Genomic DNA, 22,947 nt, shown 5'->3' with positions numbered 1-22,947 from the left:
GATGTAACAAGTCCAAATAAGATAGTGGTTTTCTGCTCAGAAGCATTTCCATTGGCAAATTTTTTGGGTTAAGTGTGACATGATACTGTATTTAAACAGAAACCACAAAAATCAAGTGTTTATTACATTATTACTTCTTAGTTAAATTTTATAAGTAAAGAGGGGGGGGGGTCCGCATGAGCAGGGTTACCTGTGCTATATGAACAAGTTGGAGGAACTCACAAGGATTGAAATTATCTTAAGATGTTGAACAAACAACTTTCTTTGTTAGTTTTGTTTTTCTTCATTTAAAAATCTTTGTTTTACGCATTTCTAGTCAGACGAGTATCTTGCTGATAAACCTGACCTCAAGAAGCAACTGGATGAAGACTTCAAGAACTTCATTTACAAATAAATCATGGTTTGTGACTTGTCAAGTAGGTTGATGTATAGCTTAATGTTTGGAAATTCCTTGGTACGCGATGGTTAACAGCTCGCAGGCGTTCTCTTGAAATATTCACATGTTTCATGAATTTATTTACATATTTTATAAGTACACATAAAAAGTTTCAAACCCTTTTGACTGCGTTCATTATTTGGTAAAAGCAGTATTCGCATATTTTGTCGGAAAAAATCCGCCATTTGTTGCCAACCTCAAATTTTGGCAACTTCAAGGGCTGCTACTATTACATTGAAAATTTGATTTACCATTTGTATCGCATGGTGAAACCTTTAATTTAATTATATTGAGTAATATTTACTAAGGCTGCCGGGATAGTTTTGTTGATTTTCTTTTATTCTGATCAGTGTACAGAGGGAAAACTGTTGCGTAGTGGTGAATCAATGAATTTTATTCAAGCCGTGCTTTCAGGCCAAAAAACATTGTATATCGCAAAATATTTTTGTGGGCAGTACAGCTTTAGTAAATATGTGAAATTATCTTTGAGTCAGTAGTTCTTGGATCTACAAAATGTAAGAAAGCAGGCGTCATTAACATCGCCGTAGTTACAGAAAGATAAATCTTTACATCACAAACATCTACCTGGGCTTTGTACATTGACTTGATATCTTGTAAGTCCAACTTCAGTTCTTCTGTTTCCTCCTGTTTCTCGCCGTACATTTGCAGCAATGCATTGTATTTACCTTGCAGTTCCTACAAAGTTTTGGCTAAAATATTATCTGTGCTTCTTTATAATTACAGCAGATGAGTTCTTAAGTACGATTCTGGATGATTACGATCTTCAATACCTGAAAGGTTTTGCTAAGATTACGGAGCTGTTTATTTTCCTTAGCAAGGTTTTCGTTTCTGTTCATAAGTGCTGTCAGCTCTTTGGTGAGCGATTCTCGACCTGTTTCCAATGTTTCGATAGATGACTGAAATATGAAAGATTTTGGGTTGTGTTAGCAAGGCGAAATGCTCTGCTCAAATATCTATGTATAATCCTACCTGCATCGACATCAGTTCACCTTCCTTATGACGTATCGTGGCTCTTAGTTCTTCTAATACCGCTGTACTACCGGATGGCAGGCTCCTGGTCATGGTATCCGAGAAAGATACAACAGACGAAGAACTTGAATTTCGTCGTTTATGTTGACTTGATGTTGACATCCTTTCGTCATCCTTTATCAAAACGAATGAAAATATTTTTTCTCCACTATCCTCAATTATCCTTTATTATCCTCGCGATGCTATCAACGTTTACCTCGTTATCTCCCGAGGATTTCCTCTCGCCTTTCCAAGATTCTTCTTTCTGCGGTGAGAAATTACATGTCAAAGTTTTGTCGTCGCCATGATAAATCTCACAATCCAAAGTTATCATGTATTTTCCATACCATTTGTTCTTCAAGTTTACTTATTCTTTTTCGCTCAGTTTCCAATTTTGTCTTCTCGACCGCGAGCTGTTGTTCCAGCAAACTCTACATGTGCATAAGATCACCATACACAAACATCAAACTTGTATTGAAGTCAACGATATAAAGTCACTCTTTACCTTCTCTATTGTTAATGTATCCATTTCCTTCTTATGTTTCATTTTGAAAGCTTCCAGTTTCCCAGATTCCCTGCAAGGAAACATAAGTAATCCTAAACACTCCACTTGTACATAACACAAACTCCAACTAACACACTTGCTCTTAAAGTCTTCCAGCTCTTCCAACTTCGTCCTTTCCACTTCCAGCTCTGCCTCGATGCGAGATTTCTCTTGTCGATAGTTCGACACTTGAGACTCAAGTGCGGCAAGTTTAGACGACAGTTCAAGCGATCTCTCGGTAGCCGCTCGCTCTTTCTCCTGCGCTGTTGCTAGTTGAGTTTGTGCGTCGGCTATAAGACGGCAAACGTTAGGAGTTATTGCAATTTGCTTATTGTTGTGTTTCTCAAGCAATGGCTGGGGTAACTTGAAATGGTAGACCGGTGGGAACCTTACTTAATCTTTCTGTTAGATTCCTTTCTAATTTTTCCCAAGACATTTGTTGACTTCCATGAGAGTGTTGAAGGTTTTCAATCTGACGAAGAAGTGGTCTGGTGGCTGTATAAAGACATAGACAAGTTGAAATATGAATCGCTTGTTGCTAAAAAACACGCAGCTCTCCTCACCTACTGAAACATTTTGCGACAATTCTTGATTTCGGCCTTCTTCTTCTTGAAGTCGCTAACGAAAGAAAGTTAAGATCAGTGGTCTGGAAGTCGTATACATTCGCGACTTGTGGGAAAACAGTTCGTGCTTTCCAAGTTTTACGAAAGTTTAATGTAATTGAAGAGCAGGAGTCTGTTATGTTAGGAACATCACGATGATGTTGTGTGGTGCTCAAAGAACTTTTCAGAAGTCGGGCATTGAATGGACTTTTGATGTAAGAGTCACCTCTCATCAACTGAAAGGAAAAGTTGCCGTGGAAAGATTTTGCTTCACATTTTCTCGACAAAGCATTTTTTGTGGAAATGTTGATGCCCCCCCCCCGTCTTCTTTACCCAAATTAATGCTCCAAGACTCTTACTCTTGGATAACACATGGATGATGTTTCAAGGTTAGAGAGAGAATAAGAAAGGAATATAGAAAACATGTCGAATATTTTAGAGACCAGGCTAAGATGGTTTTGAACGAACATGTTCAATGAGTATATAAATATAAAGATGCTGAATTCAGATCTGCAAAGATCAAAGAGATAATTCATGGATGTATTGTAACAAGACATGCGGTCAGGGGCAAAGTATAAAGCTGATTGAGTTGGGGGGGGGGGGTGAATATTCATACATACAGCTCTGCCCGATATATTTGTTTTGAAATTGCAATCGGTTTCAAAACAAATTAGTCTGGCAGAGCTGACTACATGAATATTCACCCCCTTCCAGCCCAATTAGCGTTCTAGTTTCCTCCCTGCATGCAGTTTGATGATTTGAAACAAAGGGACACAAGACATAGAAAGAAATGGAGACAGTTGGAGATTTGCGGTGGGGATTCTTGATTAGAAAATCGTGGATATTCCATTACGTTTTACCATTTGTATATCGAGTATTTCTTGCTTTAACTTGTCTTCTCGTCTTGCTGCTTGCTGTTCGCTTCGACTTAATTGACCCTGAAGATCGCTCACCTCAAAGGAAAACATAAATTTCTTTGAAACTTGATGAAACTTCAGCTGCTCGATATCGCAGCATTTCCGGGGCGAGATTGAAGATCTTTTGAACGGAAACGGAAGTAAAATGGGCATGTCACGTGGCTCACCTCCATTGCTAGCATATCACATTCTTTTTGTGATTCTTTTTTTAACTTTTCTAAAGCAATCCTCAATTCTTCCTTGGCTGTCATTTCAACACTTAACGTGGCTTCCTGAGGAGGGAAAAATTCAGCTTTTGGTTTTATACTTGAGGAGCATAAACTGAAGCGTCTTCGACGTACAGTACACCCACCTGAACTTCGGTTGATTTTGCCGCATTCAATTTATGAAGCTCGGTGATTTCCCTGTGCGATGATATAAATGAATTATTTTTGTCTATGACATTTATGAATCTGTAAGAAAAGTTGAAGATCTTACTTGTAAGCATTATCCAAGGCTGTTTTCAAACTTGGCAACTTCGAAGAAGATTCCTCCAATTCCGTCTAAAAAGATAACAGGTTATCAAGACTGTGTTACATCCACTACATGGCGTGTTGTTTTTTGGAGGAAAACCTTTTGTGCGGCTATAATTTCCTCCTGCTTTTGCGTGTACGCATTCAGCTTTTTGATCGCTTCTAAAAACAAGAAGATGTTATATTAACACTAACACAATCCACAAATTTTATTTTGAATTTCTTTGGGCCATTGTGGTTTTAAATTGATGTATTTTTGGGATCAAGCAATTTAACCTTCTCTCTCTTTCTCATGATGATCGCGATCTTTTAGTATTCCAGTGAGTCTCTCGAGCTCTGCTTCGGCAGAATCAAGTCTTGAGCTATTGAAATGAATCATGTTGTCAGGTGTAGTTCTGGCTTCATGATTATACACAGCAATACCGCAAATGCCATAACGCAAGTTCACAAAATACTGCCGTAGATTTTCATTGGAAGAACTCTAGTTCACAATATACTACCGTAGATTTTAATTGGAAGAAGTCTAGTTCACAAAATATTACCGTAGATTTTCATTGGAGGAATTCAAGTTCACAAATTACTACCGTAGATTTTCATCGAAGGAATTCAAATTGACGGTACTCTTACGTGGACTTTCATTGGAGGAATTCAAGTTGACAAAACACTACTATAAATCTTCAATGGAGGAATTACAGTTGACTATACACTACCGTAGATTTTCATTGGAGGAATTCAATTCCTTCTCTTTTTCTCTTAGTTTCTTGATGTTGTTATTTCTTTGTAAGATTTGCTTTGACAACTTTTCTCCTGCAGTACAGAAAGTTACTAGAGAAACGTGCCGAGAGCGCATCGTCTACTGCATAAAATGGTGTAGACGCATATATATGGTCATATCACGCCAATTTTATGCCAATTTAACGACATTTTTGACGGTTGGTTCATTTGCCCGAATTTCTCTAGTTGCTTCAAAGAGCCACGTCTAACGAGCTCAAGGTTCACTTGTTTAAAACTGTGTCGGCGTTATCCATTAGATAGGGACTTTTTAAGCGTTATAAAAAGGTCATAAAAGGAACTAGCATTTTATTTTATCAATTGTCCAGTTAAAGCAAATGGTTTGAACGCGGGATTATCGTTACATGTTTGTAAATTGTGTCAGCCAACATGAACACCAACAGTCCCACTAAGGATTCCACTAAAATTAACGATCCACATCTACAAACATGTAACGATGTTCAAACTCTTAGGAAAAGTTGCTATCCAATAGATAACGCCATTGGAGCATAATTGAACCTACCTCTGATCAATACAGACAATAATTGATTTGATTTTTTGTACCTTCCTCCATCAACTGAGCAATCTGTTGATCTTTTTCCTTAGACAATGCCTGGAAATCTTTCATTTGTCTCTCGGTGCTGACAAAAAATATTTTGAAAACAGTTTTGTGAAAAACGATGCTTTATATTTACGTAATAGCTTTGTAGTGAGTGAAATTAGCCATTTGCAGGTATGTTTGTGTAAGTTTAATCACAGTATAGATATCTTAACAGAAGGTCCACTCGTGTCGGAACCTTTGATGTTCGTGTCCCCTACTTTTCTGAAGCAAATTCTGAAGCAGACACACCGTCCAGCAAGATACTTTCGCTAGATCGCAATAGAAAATATACATGTTTTTACAAATATATCGTTTTGCACTACAAAAGCTTGGAACCTTATCTTCTTCGCAAGATGATAACTCTTTGTAAAAATTTCGGCAAGCGTTTGCTTTAAACGTGAATGATTAGTAAAATAGCATTCTCGTGCAATACTATTCCATATTGATTTTGCGAAAGTATCTTGATGGGAAGTCACGCATGCGTAGTGAAAAAACATGCCACGATTTTAGCCGAATGGACCTTCTGTTAAGGCTGATTTCCATTCAGTGCAAATTGTAGCGCGATCGACTTTTTGCGATCACTTTCTTTTTAATTGTGTGCAGCATTGTGAAACTGAGAGCTTACAATTGAAAAGAAATTGATCGGGAAAAGTCGATCGCGTGACAATTTGCACTGAATGGAAATCTGCATTTAGATGTCTATTCTGTGCTTTAATATTTCCAGGGTAAGGGCGTTGGAAATACATTTATTTCTACATTTGCTATCAAACCGATAACTTGATTTTGCATTCCACATTCGTTTATATTGTCAGGGTTCGTGCAGAAGTCGGGTGAATAAATTTCAGGACGTTTTGAGGACTTTCTCAGGACAACAATCAAAAGTAAAGGACAATCCAAAGTTTAAAATTATGGCAAAGTCTTTTTGAAAATTTCCGTGTGAGTCGTATTTTAGAGGCCGTTCTTATATCAAAACAATCCTTGTCATTTCTGTTTCTATTTTTTGCCTTCAAAATTATAAAGTCGCGTGGAAATAGTTTTACAAGTCAAGCATCTCGTAGCATAGCTATATCCTTTTCAGTTTTTTTGTCTGAACATTTTGGACATTTAAATTTTCAATGATTATTAAGCAATTTTCAAGCATTTTCTTTGGTTTTGTATTTTCGAAGACTTTTCAAGTGGCCTTGAAATGATTTTTCGATTTTAAGCACTTTTCGAGGAATTTAAGCGCCGATGCACGAACCCTGCTTTTCTTTCAAAATCTTACTCCGTATTCAAACATTGCTCCGTCTCTTCCAACTTTTTCTTCAACGCATCTCGTTCCTGTTATTGAATAAGTATCTTCAATTATCGAAACTTACGACAAAGGATGGCTATTTCATTTAAATTATTAATTTCACAGTACAATCACTCATAATCCTTTTTAACGCAAATTAGGAAAGCTCAACCTTCGCATAAGCGTGCATTTTTGACTCCGAATCTCCAATTCGTTTTGTGAACTCAATTTTCATCTCTTCTAACTCCGCATCTTCGCTACGATGTATTTCTTCCAACTGATTTATTTGACTAAAATGTATCAAAGCTGTTACGGGTATTTAGGTCTACAATCAGAGCCATCCTTGAAATTTCTAAGTTCGTAGGTGGGGGGGGGGAGTAAGTTCTTACAACAAACCGAAATACTATTAAAATGTGACGTTCCGCTAATGTTTTGAATGAGTAGAGCCCCCGAGGTTTATGTGGGCCAGGAGGGGGGGGACAAAATTTTGTCCAAGAGCCCTTGTGACGTCATGATTCGTATCTTGAAATTCGAAATAACTTTTCTCAAATCAGGGGGCCCTTCATAGGTTTGGGACCCGGATGTGTAAAAAAGCATAAATTAAGCAAGCATTACCTTCGTAAAATGGCATTGGTTTCTTGAAGATTTAAGTTCTGCTTGCTGAGCTCGAGTAGTTTCGACTCTCTTACATGGATGACTTGAAGGAGTCTTTTATTCTCCTAAAATAAAATACTGACTGTGAAAATATTATTTTTCATGTGGAAACGTCTATGGTTGCGTCATTAGCAAACAAGCATTTTCAATGCGGTTGTGTCTACACTTACCTGATTTAAATCTAATTCATTTGCAAACAAGCATTTTCAATGTGGTTGTGTCTACACTTACCTGATTTAAATCTAATTCATTTGCAAACAAGCATTTTCAATGCGGTTGTGTCTACACTTACCTGATTTAAATCTAATTCATCATTACTGACAGTTGTTGTTAAAACATCGTTTTCCAAAATTGCTTTATTGCTTTCTTCAGAATCCCCAAACTGTTCCTTTCCATCGTTATCGATGTGAACAGTGCATTGCTGTTGTTTGTCTTCAATTGCTTCATCTATGCCCTGAATTAAGGTTTCTTGGTTGTCATAGTTACTGATAGTGAGGGATACATTCTTCGTTTGACCGCATTTGTCATCATCTACTAGACATTGTGATCCTACTATTCTTTCAAGTGTTGATACATCATCTGGCAAAGCTGAAAATGATGATTCAGAACTCTGAACATTGCTAACAACAGTTTCTTCCTGTTTCCTATCAGGCAATTGCTCATTATTAGTTCGAAGCAACTTATTCTCTGCTGTGTTTATTTTGTTCTCATTTTCTGCCAGCATCCCTTCTATTGATTCTTCATGTTCATAATCAGTAATCTGTTGAGTTTCTGTATTTTTTCCCTTTTCATTGTTAATACCTGAGCTATTATCATTTGCCTCAAGCTCTTGAAATCCCACCTCTTCTTGTCCCTTACTTTCAATAACGTTCTTTCTAACATTTCCTGTTTTTCGATCAATCTCTACAACATTTGTAGGTATAACAACATCTTGGAGCACATCTCTATTTTGTTTTGCCTCATTGTTAGGAATGTCAATATCGTCAATGCTATTCATTTGTAAGTCACTTTTGACATTCAATTGGCTATCTTCTTTATTCATTTCATATTTATCAACAGTTCTGATGATTTTGTCATCTGTTGAACTTCCGTCAACTTGACATGATTCCTCTGCTTTCTTTTTATTCACCTTTCTTTTACTGTTGCGTTTTGAGTTCAACTGCTTGCTTGATGACAATTTTGACTCCTTGAGAGGAGCATTTGTTGACTTTCCTGAAGTTTTATTTATCTTCGTTTCTTGTGATATGTCTTCCTTGTCTGCATTTGTGGAACTGTTGCCAGCAGTTTGAGCAAATGAACCCCAAAAGGAATCAGCAACAGTTTGCCAATTACCAGAAGATTTTTTATCATTTTTTCTCTTTTTTTGTGGTGATTTTGAGTTGGAATTGGCTGCAAGATATAAACTGATTTGAAGTACTGTGAAAAAAATGCCAAAAATATTTCTACAAATCCCTCTTATGCTTTCCAACATTGACTGCTATCAAAAGTTTTCATCTTTATACTAAGCTTCACATCTCTCTTCACGTCTATTTTTGATTTCATGTGATAAGATGCAATGAGATTGAAAAATATGAAACAGTTTTAAAATGAATGTGCATTTGACCATATCTAAAAATGTCCTAGATAACCGGAGTGTAAACAATCTACAAACTCATTCGATGGCAAAAAATCAAACATGAATTTCGGTATAGTATTTTATGGAATATAACAGCATTAGTGCTCCACAATCGTACTAAAGAATTACCAAAGAGACAAAAGTCATCAAGCTGAAGAGCTAAGCATTTTAAAGATGAAACATACTCTGACAATCGAACAAACAAAGATCGTCTTGTAAACCTCAAGATTTGAGTTACATGACAGTTCAATCCTGGCTTAGTTTATAAAATATTACTCTCTTTACGATGAACGGAGGCTTTTTTTTTACTTACAAACACTCGTCTCCTCTTTCACGGATTGTTTCTTTGCTGTAGAGTCATCATCTCCAGGTATGTCTAACACTTTATCAATGGATTTTTGTGCTTGACTCAGAAAACCAGAAAACGAAGATGAATCCAGCCAGTTCATTGTATTCTTATGCTATAAAGCTATTTCAGCATTACTTTTCCCTGAGCTTGAATTTTTACACGAAATAAATTTTGCCTTTCGATAAAAAATACCTTTCATACGTCTATTTTGAAGGAATTTAATTTGCCACATAGTAGCAATTCCCTTCGTAATTTGCCATCGCTCAAAATAACATAGTTGCAAAATCATAAAAATCCGACCAATTTTCTTAATGTTGATTTTGTTCGCGTCTTTTGTACTTTTTGTCAATTGAAAAGCAGTAAGAAGATTTTCTTGTCCTTATGTCTTAATTACCAAATGAGTAAGGTCATCCTTCGAATATAAGGGGCAGTCGGGAGAACCACCGCTTTGCCCAGGGGTGGAGACTGAAGAGGAAGGTAGTAGATGTACTTTTTAGTATCTTCCGAAGCGAAAGGATTGTAGAAGCCATTAAAGGAGACATTAACACATCAGTAGAGATGGAGAGGTGAGTGAAGAGAAAGATGAATAGAGAAGTTGGGATGAAGCGGTCTCGCTCCAAGTAAAAGTTCAACACAAGTGTCCTCAAATTGTGCATTGACGCATTCTGTTCACGATGATGACGAAGTCGTCATTGCTTCTCACGATTTTTGTAACTTAGATTGTGAAGTGTTGGCTCCAGGAGAGGAGTCATTTGACTCACCAAAATAATTTGGACATTAATCAGTATACGAACAAAACGAGATTTGATAATTGATTTAAGACTAATTTCGAAAAAATATTCCCGCTTTTTGTCATAAAATCATTGTGTTGGGTTCGTCTTTTGCGTGTCGGACAAGAGATTAAACCGCTGATTTCACCTTCGCATATATTAAGAAAAAACGATTAATGACTTTTAAAAGGGCTATTAGCAGTGCTATTAGGGCCACTTCGTAGTCATTTTAGACATTTAATTGCTTTTATGTGTGGAATAGTCGATCAATTTTATGGCTACACATGCCTCATACGTGTACAATATGCACTAATTAATTTTGTTATGTAAATTATTCTTTATGAATTTGATTCATTTAGGTAACAGAACAATGAATGAAAAACCGCTCAGTGTTTAAATTGCTATCTCTCGATTGCTGGCAGCGTGGCAGAACCGTCCCAAGTACGTTAAGGATGACTTCCGTTCAGTGCAAACTGTTGCGCGATTGACTTTTTCCGGTCACTTTTCTATTGTAAGCTCTCAGTTTCACAATGCTGCACACAATTCAAAAAGAAACAAATTTCACTGAATGGAAATCAGCCTTTAATTGAGGGGGGGGGGGATTGAGCAATTCACTTTTAACAGAAATCAACCGGGCACAACTCAATGTATGCCTGCCCCCCTCCCCTCCAGTCAACGTCACAGGGACGGCTCTGCTTGTTAATGCCACTTCAAATCATCACATTGTATTTATAGTTCAGTTATGCCAAGCGACTGCTTAATGCGGATGTAACTCACTTCCGAAGACGTTTTATGACGTCACAAGCATAGATTTTTGAATATTTAAGCGGTGTTTGCTGTCACGAAGAGCGAAAGACGTGTTCGCAATCATACATAATGAATGAAGATTTGCGATAAAATTATTCATAGTTTAATTGGTGTTATGCATATATTCATCTAGTAAACAGATTACAGAAAGTGCGTTTCCTGTTAATGCCCCATTGTCCAAGGTGTTTTTGTTGAAGTGCTGTTCGTTGTGATGGCCTCCATCTTACTCGCCGTAATTCTTGCGCTATCTTTGGTGTCATGCGTCCATTCAACAGCGCCAAAATACGATTATTGTGTAGTTGGTGCTGGTCCGGGAGGTAATAACAGACTAGTTTTTCGTACTTTGTAGTCATGGCTTTACAGTATTTACTATATCAGAAAGCTACGCTGTATTTAAGGTTTGCAAATCGCGTATTATCTGGAAAGAGCGAATCGCAATTACATCGTGTTTGAACGTGGGCCATCAGCAGGTAGAGCACATCTTATAAATTTGACACGCGTTTTAATTTTATATAAAGTTGAGATATTATATTCTTATGATGATTCATTTGATTGACTTTAATCGTTCTTTTATTTTAATACGCAGGTACGTTTTACAGGAAGTATCCGCGACATCGAAAGCTGATTTCTATCAATAAGAGATTCACAGGTATTAATATTCTCAACTCTAAACTTGAAATAGAGTAAATATACTGTGTACAGCTGGATTCGTCTCCACATGGGCTCATTGAAAACATTGTACGCAACACGAAATTTTGTCTTGTTTTGATAAATTCAATACTGACGTGGCAAGATAAAGACTTCCTACACATCATTTAGAAAGTCTTTCAAATCTTGAACAATTGAGAGTCTTCATTTTATGCAGTTTCAAAATTAAAACGGAGTTGCTCTCTCGTTATATAATATTTGGGCAGTTGATTTGTCGGATGAAGTTCGTTTTAGAATTCACGCTTTACTGAATCCGGCAGCCAATATCGACAAAAACAGTATATTTTAGTACATTTTATTTTTGGCGAAATAAAAGGCTTTGTCAAGTGGTTGTGTGTATCTATAAATTTTCTTTAAAGTCCTACGTTCATTACGTTACTTGAATACTTTCTATGTAATTTCTCTAAATAGCTCATAGCTGTGTTCAATAGCTCTTAGCTCATGGCTGGTGTTTTAATTAAAGTGTATCTTCTAATGAGCTTCTTTTCGACATAAAAATGATGCTGGTTTGTTATATGTTGCATCTATTTTTTTTAAGAGAAATGTCAGTTGAGTAACTGCATCTGCATTCCTGTAAGAAAGGATCAAAATGCCAAACAATGTTTTATTTTGATTTCAAAAATTACACAAATCTGTTCTGCCCCTTTGACCTTTTGGTTTCCTTTTCAGCTCTGCTTTGAAACTTTCATTGTGTCGATTTTCTTAGGGCAAACTAATAAAGAGTTTAATCTCAGACACGACTGGAACTCTCTCATTAGCGACGATGAAAGTCTACGAATGACGCTTTACTCGAAAGAATTCTTCCCCGAAGCAGATATTTTGGTTTGTTCCAATCTCAATTTTTGTACCGTAACGATTTCAACTGTAGGGAATAAGATAAATATCTGGTTAACTTCTTATATTTATCTTGGCTTCTCCATTAACAACACTTCTCATGCTCAAATGATTATTGATTGTCTGAGATGCAAATTGAGATGATCAAAATCTTATTTATGCTTTCTTACACAGATTTACTGCAACTCTTCAAGAAGTGTATGAGATAATTCAAATATTTTTCAAGTGTTCTGTCATTGCAATCATCCGCAGTAAAAAAGTTTCAATAATTTCAACTACTCATGCCGAGAAGTGTAATTTAGCTCAATGCTTCCGTCGTCTGCCACGTTGCCCAGTTGTATTTAATACCGTTTCAGAAATCTTGTTTTTTTTTTGTCTAAACGAGTTTATCTAAAAAAATGTTTAAGTAAGCAGCATTGCCAGAGGAGTATTTTTGTTTATTGTCAAGACCACCATGATTTCAACTTGAGATGAGATTTGAGTGCGAAGACACGTGCAAGCGATCAGTCTGCGTTTCCGATAGAGATAGATTTTGAACGTTCGTCTCTCTTGGGGCAATGTCCGATTGTTTTTTTAGTAGAGCCTTCATGCTTTAAAGCTTTGTTATTTGTGATTAATCTTGTCAGCTTATAATGAGCGATATTGATGACTTAAGAACGATTAAAGACCAATCATTTACACAAAACCGACTTAGCCGCTCACGAAATTGCAGTTTAGCGTTAAGGAGCCCTGTAAGAAAGATGTTTATACCATTCTGACAGAGTTGAAACTGCCTTTCATGTCATTGCAATTGTAGAAATCGACCCAGACCCTCGAGGCAGTGAAATTGAACGCCTTCCATAGCATTCCACTTAGAGTTTAAGTAGCCGATTTTGAGGGTAAAAATATTTCTTTGTGTTTAGTTAGCTGAGTGTTTTGACAAAACTCCTCTTTGCCTTAAGAGTTCTTGTTCTCAAAAGCATGCACGTAATTTTTTGTCGCGAGTCTAGTTAATTTTATTCATTGTCCAAAAAAAACGTACATTCTGGCATATGTTCAAAGTTGACATGAGATAACTAATGATTTTTTTCATTAACAATTTCTATTGATAATCAACGATTGCAATAGAAAGCGCCTTGCATTCCACAAATTGTCTTCTTGTTATCTTAAGTCTCGAATTTCAATGCCTTTGCTCTTGCGTTCACCATTGTAGAGGCGTAAGATGCGTTTCAAGATTGGGGTGTGAGGATTTAAATTTGCTCGGCAAAAGGTCTTGGTGTAGTTTTGCATGTTATAAATAAAAAATCACTTTTGATTTGCAGCAAAGTTCGTAAAGCAATTTCATAAAATACCGAGTGTCGATTTCTTGACACTGTCATCATGAATTGACAGAAAGGGAGGAAAATATTACACTAGTATAATGGTATATGGTACATGGTGTATGGTGGTATATAATATGTGGCTAGTTAACTGTGTTAATATATGGTACCTAGTATAATTAAGGTATATCATACTGATAGAAAAAATTGTAAAATACTTTCTTGCCCAAAGAGTTAAGTTTTGACCGACAAAGCCGCAACCTCCCTCTCTTCACCCTCCTCTCCATAATATACGCCTCTGTTTTACACGTGAACATTTTCAATTTAAAAATGAGCAATGACATTCACCCCCGCTAGCAGACGACATCGCGGGCAAATTAGTTTGTTTTTTATTAAAAACACCTACACATATTTATTTAATCGATACGTGTTTTTTCTTGTCTGGTTTTTGTATGCTAAAATTTATTTGATTTTATCAGGCGGCAGCTGGTTTGATTCATTTGAATAGTCCAATATATTATATGAAGAGTGCCTTAATTAAAGCACTTTCAGGCGTTCATTTGTTAACATAATTACGAAGTAAAATCTCTCAAAAACGGAGTGATTTCGTTCAGTATGTTTTATCAGTTGAGTTCATCTACATTTACCTGTGAAAAACTTTTAAAATTTTGCTCCGACCCTAGTGTTTTTCAAACTCTTAATGTTTGTCAAGCCCTTTAAAAATTCAAGTGAATATTTCATTTTCAACATCTGTCAACTTTTACCCCACGCAAAAAAACGGTGTTATATTTACGTTTTCTTTCCTTACTCGTTACTGTACGCTGCGTGTATAGTTGCACTATATATTTTTACTTATATAAAAATCTTTCTTCTTGTAAGGACTTGGAGGCGTATTTCCGCAATTTTCAATAAGTGCTAACCCGTGAAGGCGTCCTACGGGGGCGGCTTCTTTGGAGACTGTACATTGTCTTCATTCTGATACGTTTATCTCGATGTTGCTCATGAAACATTTGTATATACCGTATTTGCCTGTGTATAAGTCGACTCGTTGTATAAGTCGACAGCCTAAAGTTCGACGGAAATTTACGATTTTATGATATATCCTTTGTATAAGTCGAGCTCAATTGTTTCATTATCTTAAACTTATTACACGTAATAATTAATGATAAGATGTATAAATACTACGCCTGAAAGGAACTGTCCTTTCGGTAGAGTTTTTCTCTTAAAAACGACCAAGGGCTTCAGCTTTGTACCATTAGCTAAGCAGGAAAGTACAACGGTGAATCTAGACTTTTCATGGCCTGTTGTTCTCACGAGAACAGTTTTTTCACCTTTGGCAGATACAGTTTTCGATGTAGGCATATCAAACCATACCAGGGCATTTACCGACTGATTTCCGACACAATATTGAAAGTTAAAGTAATTACCATCACGTTTGAAGCGATGAATACGAAGTTGAATTTCATGACTCGGTGTATAAGTCGAGGTCGATTTTTTTAGGTCGATTTTTGATCGAAAAACGTCGACTTATACACCGGCAAATACGGTAGTTAAAACAAGAACTTCTTTAATTTTCCCAGGTTCAATATCTGGAAGATTTCGCAACAAAACTTAACCTGAGCGTCTCCTACAATACAAACATTGTGAACGTGTCTAAAGATGTCTTTAATGACATATTCATTGTCAAAGATCAGAATTCCAACACCTATATTTGCTCCGATTTGATTATGAGGTAGCATAAAAAAGACATTCTTTGCATATATTACGTGTCTCCATGTTGTAGTCTGATCTCTATTTTCGTTTTCAGCACTGGAATGTCGACAGAAATTATACCTACGTTCAAAGGTTCAGAATTTGCTGAGGTAATTTATGCTGATGACGAGATTTAGTCGGAAAAATTTTTTATGAAATTGTTTCACTTAAAAAGTGCATCGTTTGAATTTGAATGTTAGTATGGATCCCTTGAGTTGCCTTTGAGAAGCATCTAATATTGTCTAATGTTATCTTTTCGTAGTCATACGGAGCGATGGACATAGATCCAGACAACTACGAAGGTCAAAGCGTACTTATTCTTGGTCGTGGTAAGTTATGCCGACGTCATTAGTCCCAGTCCTCTTTACATCTTACGCATTTCGCAATCTGAATTATTTTTAGGCAATTCCGCGTTTGAAACTGCTGATAACATTATGCGATCGACCAATTTGATTCATATGATAGGAAGATCACGTGTTCGCTTGGCCTGGGCTACACATTATGTTGGTGATTTACGGTAGGTTGTTGGTGCGCGAAACGTCATGTAAGCTATACTGATGTATTCTTTGCTATGTATCACTAATTTTTGATGTTTAGAGCGGTTAACAATGGCTTGCTTGATACTTATCAACTGAAATCATTGGATGGATTAATAGGTATTGTTATAGATGTTGAATTTTTGTGGGTTGCCATCGCGCATGCGTGGCTAACCATTGTGTTACATTACTGAGCTTTCCATCCAATGCAAAACTCAAAAAGTTTTTGGGAGCAAAATTACCGAATAGCCGTTAAGCTTTTTAGTCACGTGGTATGAAGTAGGAATATAATTGGTCAAATTTTTTGATTACACTAAATATCATCCATACAATTGATTTGTCTGATATAAGTGTACGCGGTGAGTACCTATTTTTAATAAGGTTTGTAAAAACTTTAACAAAATGAACAATTCAAGATTTTGCAAATCCTTGAGTTAAAAATTCAAAGTGCTCTTGATAGCCTTGAATAATTGAATTTTATTTCTTTGGGGGATGAAATTGTAATCTTAATGCCAGAATCGGTTGCATGGAAATAACATGGCTGCCTACCAACGCGATTTCACTTCACACTGTTTGTTTTCGATTCGTTAGTAAATTTCTCTGGTTGTAATTTCGATGATATGTTGAATTTGTGCAATTCGAGGTCTTACTCGTCCATAAAGTATATGCACTGTACTGTTTAAGTGAAATAATTTCATAAAAATTTCTGACTCGAAATCTCGTCATCAGCATAAATTATAATACGTCATTGAAAGTCCATGAAAATTGCTTGAATTTCATTACTCCTGCATAGTACAAAATGTGGCTAGTCGTTCTCATAAAGGAACGAGGTTCAGAAAAGAATCGTAACTATCATCTTGCTTCTTTCAAAATAGAGGCATCCATAAACGAAGACCTTGCTCTTGTCAAACACGATGGCAAGTACTACGTTGATGTGCATGGTGGAAGTGGCAAAGTCATAAACACAACAGGAGTAGGAGGTTAGTATGACAGATAGCAATGAAGTGTTTTTACTTGACGCCATGTTAGTGGAAAGTAAAACCATACGGAAAGAGTTTATGTGGATTTTATGCTCTACTAAACGACAGAACACATTAAAACACACAATTGGTTGAGAATGCCCTGCCTGGATAAGATATACCGTGGTAGTATAAGAGGTTGCGCACATCCCACTGGCCTTGGTTAGTGGGGTGCATAAGAGGTGGCAATTTTCTTATGAAGCATTAAATCACAAGCAATTAAGCGAAAGCGAGTGCGGTTTGTGTTTTATTGAGCTCACTGCCAATAATTGTTTATAATTTTAGTATGTGAGAATGATAACTTAAAGAACATAGCACAGCAATGCTCTGTCTCCGAAATCTAATCCAAACTTGAGCACACACAATCTACAAAATCATCCGTGATATTTTTGTCATTTTTTAGCTGATAACTTTGCTATTCGTGATCCGTACGATCGAATACTGTCATGTCTTGGTTTCAAAGTTAGTAGAATTTAACGTGTGGAAATTAACGTTTCGTTTTATGCGTGCTAGTTTCGTGTTTAAAATCTTACAAGAGTTAACCTTTTTTTTCATAGTTTGATTTCTCGATATTTGATGACAGTGCACAACCTGGTGCTTGTGGAGGCAAGAAGAAAAAGTTCCCTTCAATTCAAGGAAACTTTGAAAGTACAAGGGTACCAAGAATGTGGTTTGGTAAGTGGTTTTTGTTTCATGTGTATTCCAGTCCTTTGGTGCATTTTACGTCATGTTTGGTTAACACGTATGTGAGATGTTGAACTATGTCGTGCTATCTACAGCCAATGATTTAGAACCTAGTCCCCTAGATGCACTCACATAGTCCCACGAGCGTGTCGAAGCGAAGCAAGGACGCCATCTTGAAAGGTGGCTAAAATCAAAACTCATGATCAACAATGTGTTCAATAAAGTTGAAAAAGGCAATCCTATCAAACATTTTAAAAACAAAACCTAAACTATAAACTCTACATCAATGCAGAAGATATTCATTTTTGTTGTAAGTCGTAAATATCGTCGGTTCTGCCACCTTTCAAGATGGTCACCAATGCAAACCTCGGAGATGTTTGAGAGAAGTGCAAACCTTGGGCTTGCACTGATCTGCACTTGAGTTTTCCCAAAGGTCTACTCGGTCTGCATAAGCCTGTGCAAACACAGTAAACATCTTTTATTTCTTAGTTCGTCCGTGCAGGAAGCATTTTTTGCAAGCTGGAAAACCTTTCAAATTTTTGCACGCTTGTCACAATGAAAACGGGATGAGCACAACTTCATTTTGTTCACTAGCACCGAAAAACACGGGCTCTAGTTCTCAAGATTCATTATGCGCAGAAACGATGCTCACGGCACAACTTCATTTTGTTCACTAGCACCGGAAAAACACGGGCTCTAGTTCTCAAGATTCATTATGCGCAGAAACGATGCGCACGCCGTGTCATATTTACTTGATTATTCATAACATTTATCATGTGATTACTTAATGATCGTTTTTGCAATTTTCAGCTGGTGTCGCCTCACATTCGTTGGATTGGCGGAAATCCGCCGGTGGATTTATTCATGGTTATCGATATACTGGTATGTAACGAATCATTTATCTTTAATGATCTGAGAATATGAAAAAAGCAGCTCGATAATTTTGGGAGGAGGAAACTTATATATGAAATCCATTATTTTTGCGCATTATAACTTGCTTATATCAATACCTGCATTCCCACTCTCCCCTCCCTTACCCTCCCGTTTTTTCTCCTCGCATTGAGGCTGGCTACGTCCTATAGTGTTGTGTCTCTACCATGAATTGCTGCTCGTGAGGATTGTATTTTATAAAACTACGACTATAAAACAGCGTATTTGAGATGGTTTTAACGTCACCTCCCGTTTGAGAGGGATTTCATTCTTCCTTGTCTTCATTATAAATATTTTTGATAGTAAATTTTGATTTTCATCAAAGCAGACGTTGCACCTGATGAAAAGTCTGCAGAAATGCATCGTCGTTTAATTTTATTGCTATCTTTGTTGTTGTTTTCAATGGTTGCTTTATTAACTAATCAATTGTCATTCACCCTGACAAAAACGCTGTTCAGAGCAATATTTAAGTTTGTGTTTAACGTGTAGTCATGTCGTTTCTAGGGCGAGCTCTGCATCGCATACTGGAGTGGAAAAATCACGGTGTAAAATGGCGCCATCACATTCTAAAAGTTCCCGATATTCTCAATATGATTGTAAAGAGAATCAACGAAGCATCGGTAAGTGTGTTTGTAGCAGTTTGTCGCTATTTGGAGTGGTCTTGTGCGAAGTGTAGCTATTTGAAGTCGTCTTATAGATTGTGTCCCTTTACTAGGCGACTTATCAAATGTTTGGCGTTCTTGTTGATATGATCATTTATCGTAAGTGAAACACAGTAATGTAATATAGTTGATGTGATATTTTAGTATTAGAAAACGTTTTCCGAGTTTCTTTAGAGTTATATAAACACGCGGGAAAGTTTGCGAGAAACGAGAAATTGCGTGGTAAGCACGAGCACAAAGTGCGAGTGTTTTCAACCAACTTCGAGTTTCTAGTTTAAATTGCACGAGCACAAAGTGCGAGTGTTTTCAACCAACTTCGAGTTTCTCTCAAGCTTTCGCAAGTGCTTTTATAACTCAATAGAAACACGTAAATGTGTTTACTCTTTTGTTTGTAAAATAGACTTTTAGAAACAATACTTAAAAGATAAATTTATCGATTTTAATGGCATCATTTTTACTTTTTTGACATTAAAATTTCCTGCTCAAAGCACGCAACTTGTGAGCGAGCGTTCGACCAATCAGCGACCGTAAAGGCTATTCTAAAAAATTCCTATATGATCACAAAGTATATCTAGTTGATAGTGGTCAAAGACTTGACGCATCTGTTTGCTTTAGAGCAAGATGGAAATGCTATCTATGTTGAAGAGTTTCCTCTGCAATTGATTCCACAAATAGAACGTAAGTTGAAGAAAAAACAATCGCTTCTGTAGGTCTGTTTACATCATTGACTCGTTATTACTTAAATCAACCAATAGAATACACTGGTTTGCCTGAAGGACCAATCATAGTCATCAATCTGGAGTATGGAAAAAAATTCTCTGGCGCAGGGTAAGCTTTGTACACACCACTCTATACTCCTCTTTATCCTATTATCGTCCCTCGATACATATTTAAGAAATGAAAGGTGTTTAATGTGTTTTCACGGGCTTATGAAAACCGAGGAGACCTTTGGGAGAACTTGAGAAGTGATCAGTTTCCGCCTACTGGAGAGTTCTCACAAACGTCTCCGAGGTTTGCATATACCAGTGCAAACAGAGTAAACATCTTTTATTTCTTTTATGAAATAACAAAAATACGAAACAGGCAAATTTAAAACAAACGTTTTAATATGCCCTCTCGCATGTATGGATCATTGATTTGCAAATTGTCTTCGATTCCTTTAATTGATCAAGCTCAGATCAGTTTGTACAGGTTAATGCAAACTTGGATTTAATTGATCAAGCTCAGATCAATTTGTACAGGTTAATGCAAAATCGGATTTAATTGATCAAGCTCAGATCAATTTGTACAGGTTAATGCAAAATCGGATTTAATTGATCAAGCTCAGATCCTTTTGCACAGGTTAATGCAAACTCGGCTATAGACTAACCAGCGCATGCGTGGTATTGTTTTTATTTTATAATTTTTCTTGAACTATGGTACTATCGTCTTCTCCTTTTTCTCAGGAAAGATCCGTTTCACGAGGAGCGTGCTACAGGCGATCCAGCCGATGCGCACAATTCAAATTTTCTACATCCAGTTATATATTTCTACCACACTCCTCCTTCCAAATTGCCTGGGAACACGAAACTACCAAAACCTGATCGTATACACCATATTGTTGAAGATTTTCTTACAAACTGGTGAGAAAGGGTTTAATTGATTGTGCGATTGTTCGTACAATGCTTTTATGCAAAGTGCTTATCGATTTGGATTTCTTAATAATCGAAACTTCTTTCATTACAAAGTCATTTGAAGATTGTTCGTCTCTAATACGATATGTTTCAATAGTCTTTTGATCGTCTTTGAAAAACTCCATGTTTTTTTTCTTCCCGGAAGTGCTCTTCAATATATTGTTACCTATACAAATGCACTCAACCAATGACAATCGAGATAATATCTCAAAGTATATTATTTAGAGATGCATATATTTTCATAATTATACTAAACTATGTCGAAGTCACATGCGGACATCGAACCCGTAAATTATTTTCTAAAAACTTGTTAGGATTGCGTTCGTTGTGCTCTTGATGCGAAAATTATGCTAAATAACTGAAATTACTTATTGACCTTTTCAGGATGGCTCCCAATTCTCATATCGTTCCTTTGAGACGGTTCCTGGAAACCGTGAGCCGTGCAGATTTAAGAAATTTTTTGCACAAAGCTGCTTTAAAGTATGTACATTCTAGACTTGAATAGTTCAACCATAAAAATGATGTGGCTTTATTGAAATAGTCTCTTCTGCAACTACGATTCCAATATTGTTTTCGATATCTGCCCATATGATAAGGTCTTGTTATTGTTTCCTAATACAACGAAGTACGAACTACAATTCATCATAGAAATTATCAGTATTAAGAGTTAATCATTAAAATTACTTGCATTAAGAGTTAACTATTAAATTTATGAGTATAATAATAAGAGTTGAGTACTAAAATTATATTTATTTAGAAGTAATTATTTCAATTATAAGTATTAAAACTTAATCATTTGTATTCGTTTAAAATTATCAGATTGACCCATTACGAAAATCCATTCATATTGTGCAGAAATTTGCTGAGAATTTTTTGTATGTTGGTTTTAACTTGAATTCATCGTGTTTGCTTTCTTTTAGCTCGCGATGACCCACACAACGTTGCCTTTACTTGTAAAGAGCAATATCTTAAAGGTAATTTTGTATTTGTGATGAATGTAAATCAGGTAAAGGACGATGACAATAAAAAATATCTTAAATTCAAATAAAAGGATTCAAAATCTGAAATAGCCGAGCCGAGATATTTACAAGTCAACAAATAAGTCTAGTAAACGCTAGCACTTGTCTGCTCTGCTTAATTGCACTCAATAACGTTTAGCTTAAAGTCTGATTTCCATGCAATATTGAGATACAGCCGTTTAAAGTAATATAGTTTTTTTGAGTGAAGCAATTTGCAACCGGAAGTGGTCGTGAACTTCCGGTTGCACGGCTTGACTTTGTATGAACGAGAGAACAACAATTTCCATATGAACACATTGTCTGAAAAAACTGGAAAATTGTCGTTCGCGTAATGTTGTGGCTAAATACTTTACTTGTAATTATTGAAAAATTAATACCAATTTTATCCGATAGCTCGTATGTTGTTATTTAACACATTTTTTCGGGTGCTCGATTGTTTCGTTCAAAACAATATTACATAAATCAAGAAAGATATAAAATTTTTGAAAAAATTTCGGATTCGGAAGTAAATAAAATAAATTTTTGTTGCCATTGTTCTTTATGTGAAAACCTCGTGTAACAACTTTTCATTTTGTTCAATGTGATGATAATGATATTAATGTGATATCTTCTGTGTCGAATTGCTTGCCTTTATTGTCCCGTAATCTCTTGTTTTTCATTATCTAGGATCAACTATTCCTGGTGTTGACGACTTAATAACAATTGCTCGGTCTAAAGAAGTGCTAATTTAAACAAAATGAAGATGTCCACGTTTCTATTTATTTCAATTCAAATACCGTTCATGATCTTGGAGTCTATGTGTTTGCGCACTAGATTTATTAATTGAAATGAACAATTTGTTTAGTTGTACAAAAATTCGCTTTTTTTCTAGTCGTGCAGTAGATGCCATTAAAGTTTGTAAATAAGCTTATTTCTTGCGCTCTTTTGCTTCAAAAGGACTATTCAAAATCTA

At 36.2% G+C, this 22,947-nt stretch overlaps 3 protein-coding genes across 3 annotated transcripts in view; 2 read left to right on the top strand and 1 right to left on the bottom strand.

Annotated features, from left to right (window-relative positions):
* LOC124448638 (ATP synthase subunit d, mitochondrial-like) overlaps positions 1-553 on the top strand; it is a 3,663-nt gene extending 3,110 nt beyond the window's left edge. Inside the window, exon 6 of the mRNA XM_046999595.1 lies at positions 317-553. Coding sequence (XP_046855551.1) covers positions 317-394 — 78 coding nt within the window. The 3' untranslated portion in view covers positions 395-553. The remainder of the gene's footprint in view (positions 1-316) is intronic.
* Positions 466-14,547, bottom strand: LOC124448628 (TATA element modulatory factor-like). The gene is made up of 25 exons (XM_046999585.1): positions 14,536-14,547; positions 13,982-13,987; positions 9,268-9,547; positions 7,632-8,728; positions 7,301-7,404; positions 6,858-6,975; positions 6,677-6,732; positions 5,376-5,452; positions 4,751-4,847; positions 4,317-4,402; positions 4,141-4,202; positions 4,006-4,070; positions 3,881-3,932; positions 3,696-3,800; positions 3,472-3,564; positions 2,573-2,627; positions 2,403-2,504; positions 2,107-2,299; positions 1,971-2,040; positions 1,813-1,896; positions 1,683-1,730; positions 1,427-1,600; positions 1,228-1,353; positions 1,022-1,132; positions 466-942 (listed from the first exon to the last, which is right to left on the bottom strand). Exons 3-25 carry the CDS (start codon positions 9,401-9,403, stop codon positions 916-918), a joined length of 3,138 nt encoding a protein of 1,045 aa, XP_046855541.1. The 5' UTR covers positions 9,404-9,547; positions 13,982-13,987; positions 14,536-14,547; the 3' UTR covers positions 466-915.
* LOC124448629 (FAD-dependent oxidoreductase domain-containing protein 2-like) lies at positions 9,780-22,947 on the top strand. Its single transcript, XM_046999586.1, is given in 24 exon segments — positions 9,780-9,869; positions 11,014-11,197; positions 11,279-11,350; positions 11,467-11,529; positions 12,295-12,410; positions 15,301-15,452; positions 15,528-15,582; positions 15,735-15,801; positions 15,875-15,989; positions 16,070-16,128; positions 16,884-16,988; positions 17,431-17,489; positions 17,585-17,702; positions 18,522-18,593; positions 19,146-19,261; positions 19,357-19,402; positions 19,919-19,981; positions 20,059-20,131; positions 20,749-20,925; positions 21,361-21,428; positions 21,431-21,456; positions 21,897-21,921; positions 21,924-21,950; positions 22,662-22,947. Coding segments are annotated over 23 exon segments (1,845 nt in total). The 5' UTR covers positions 9,780-9,869; positions 11,014-11,091; the 3' UTR covers positions 22,727-22,947.

Source organism: Xenia sp. Carnegie-2017, unplaced genomic scaffold (genome assembly GCF_021976095.1).
Source record: "Xenia sp. Carnegie-2017 unplaced genomic scaffold, XeniaSp_v1 HiC_scaffold_23, whole genome shotgun sequence".
Lineage (NCBI taxonomy): Eukaryota > Metazoa > Cnidaria > Anthozoa > Malacalcyonacea > Xeniidae > Xenia > Xenia sp. Carnegie-2017.
Note: the sequence above shows the minus strand (reverse complement) of the source record. Positions and strands in the feature narration are given on the sequence as shown.

Excerpts from the sequence above, each read along its gene's own strand:
- LOC124448628 (XM_046999585.1), bottom strand. The coding sequence starts at position 9,403 with ATGAACTGGCTGGATTCATCTTCGTTTTCTGGTTTTCTGAGTCAAGCA. Across the intron at positions 4,203-4,316 it reads TCATGAGAAAGAGAGAGAAG|AAGCGATCAAAAAGCTGAAT; the intron begins GTTAAATTGCTT and ends TCTTGTTTTTAG. Across the intron at positions 4,071-4,140 it reads AAATTATAGCCGCACAAAAG|ACGGAATTGGAGGAATCTTC; the intron begins GTTTTCCTCCAA and ends TTATCTTTTTAG.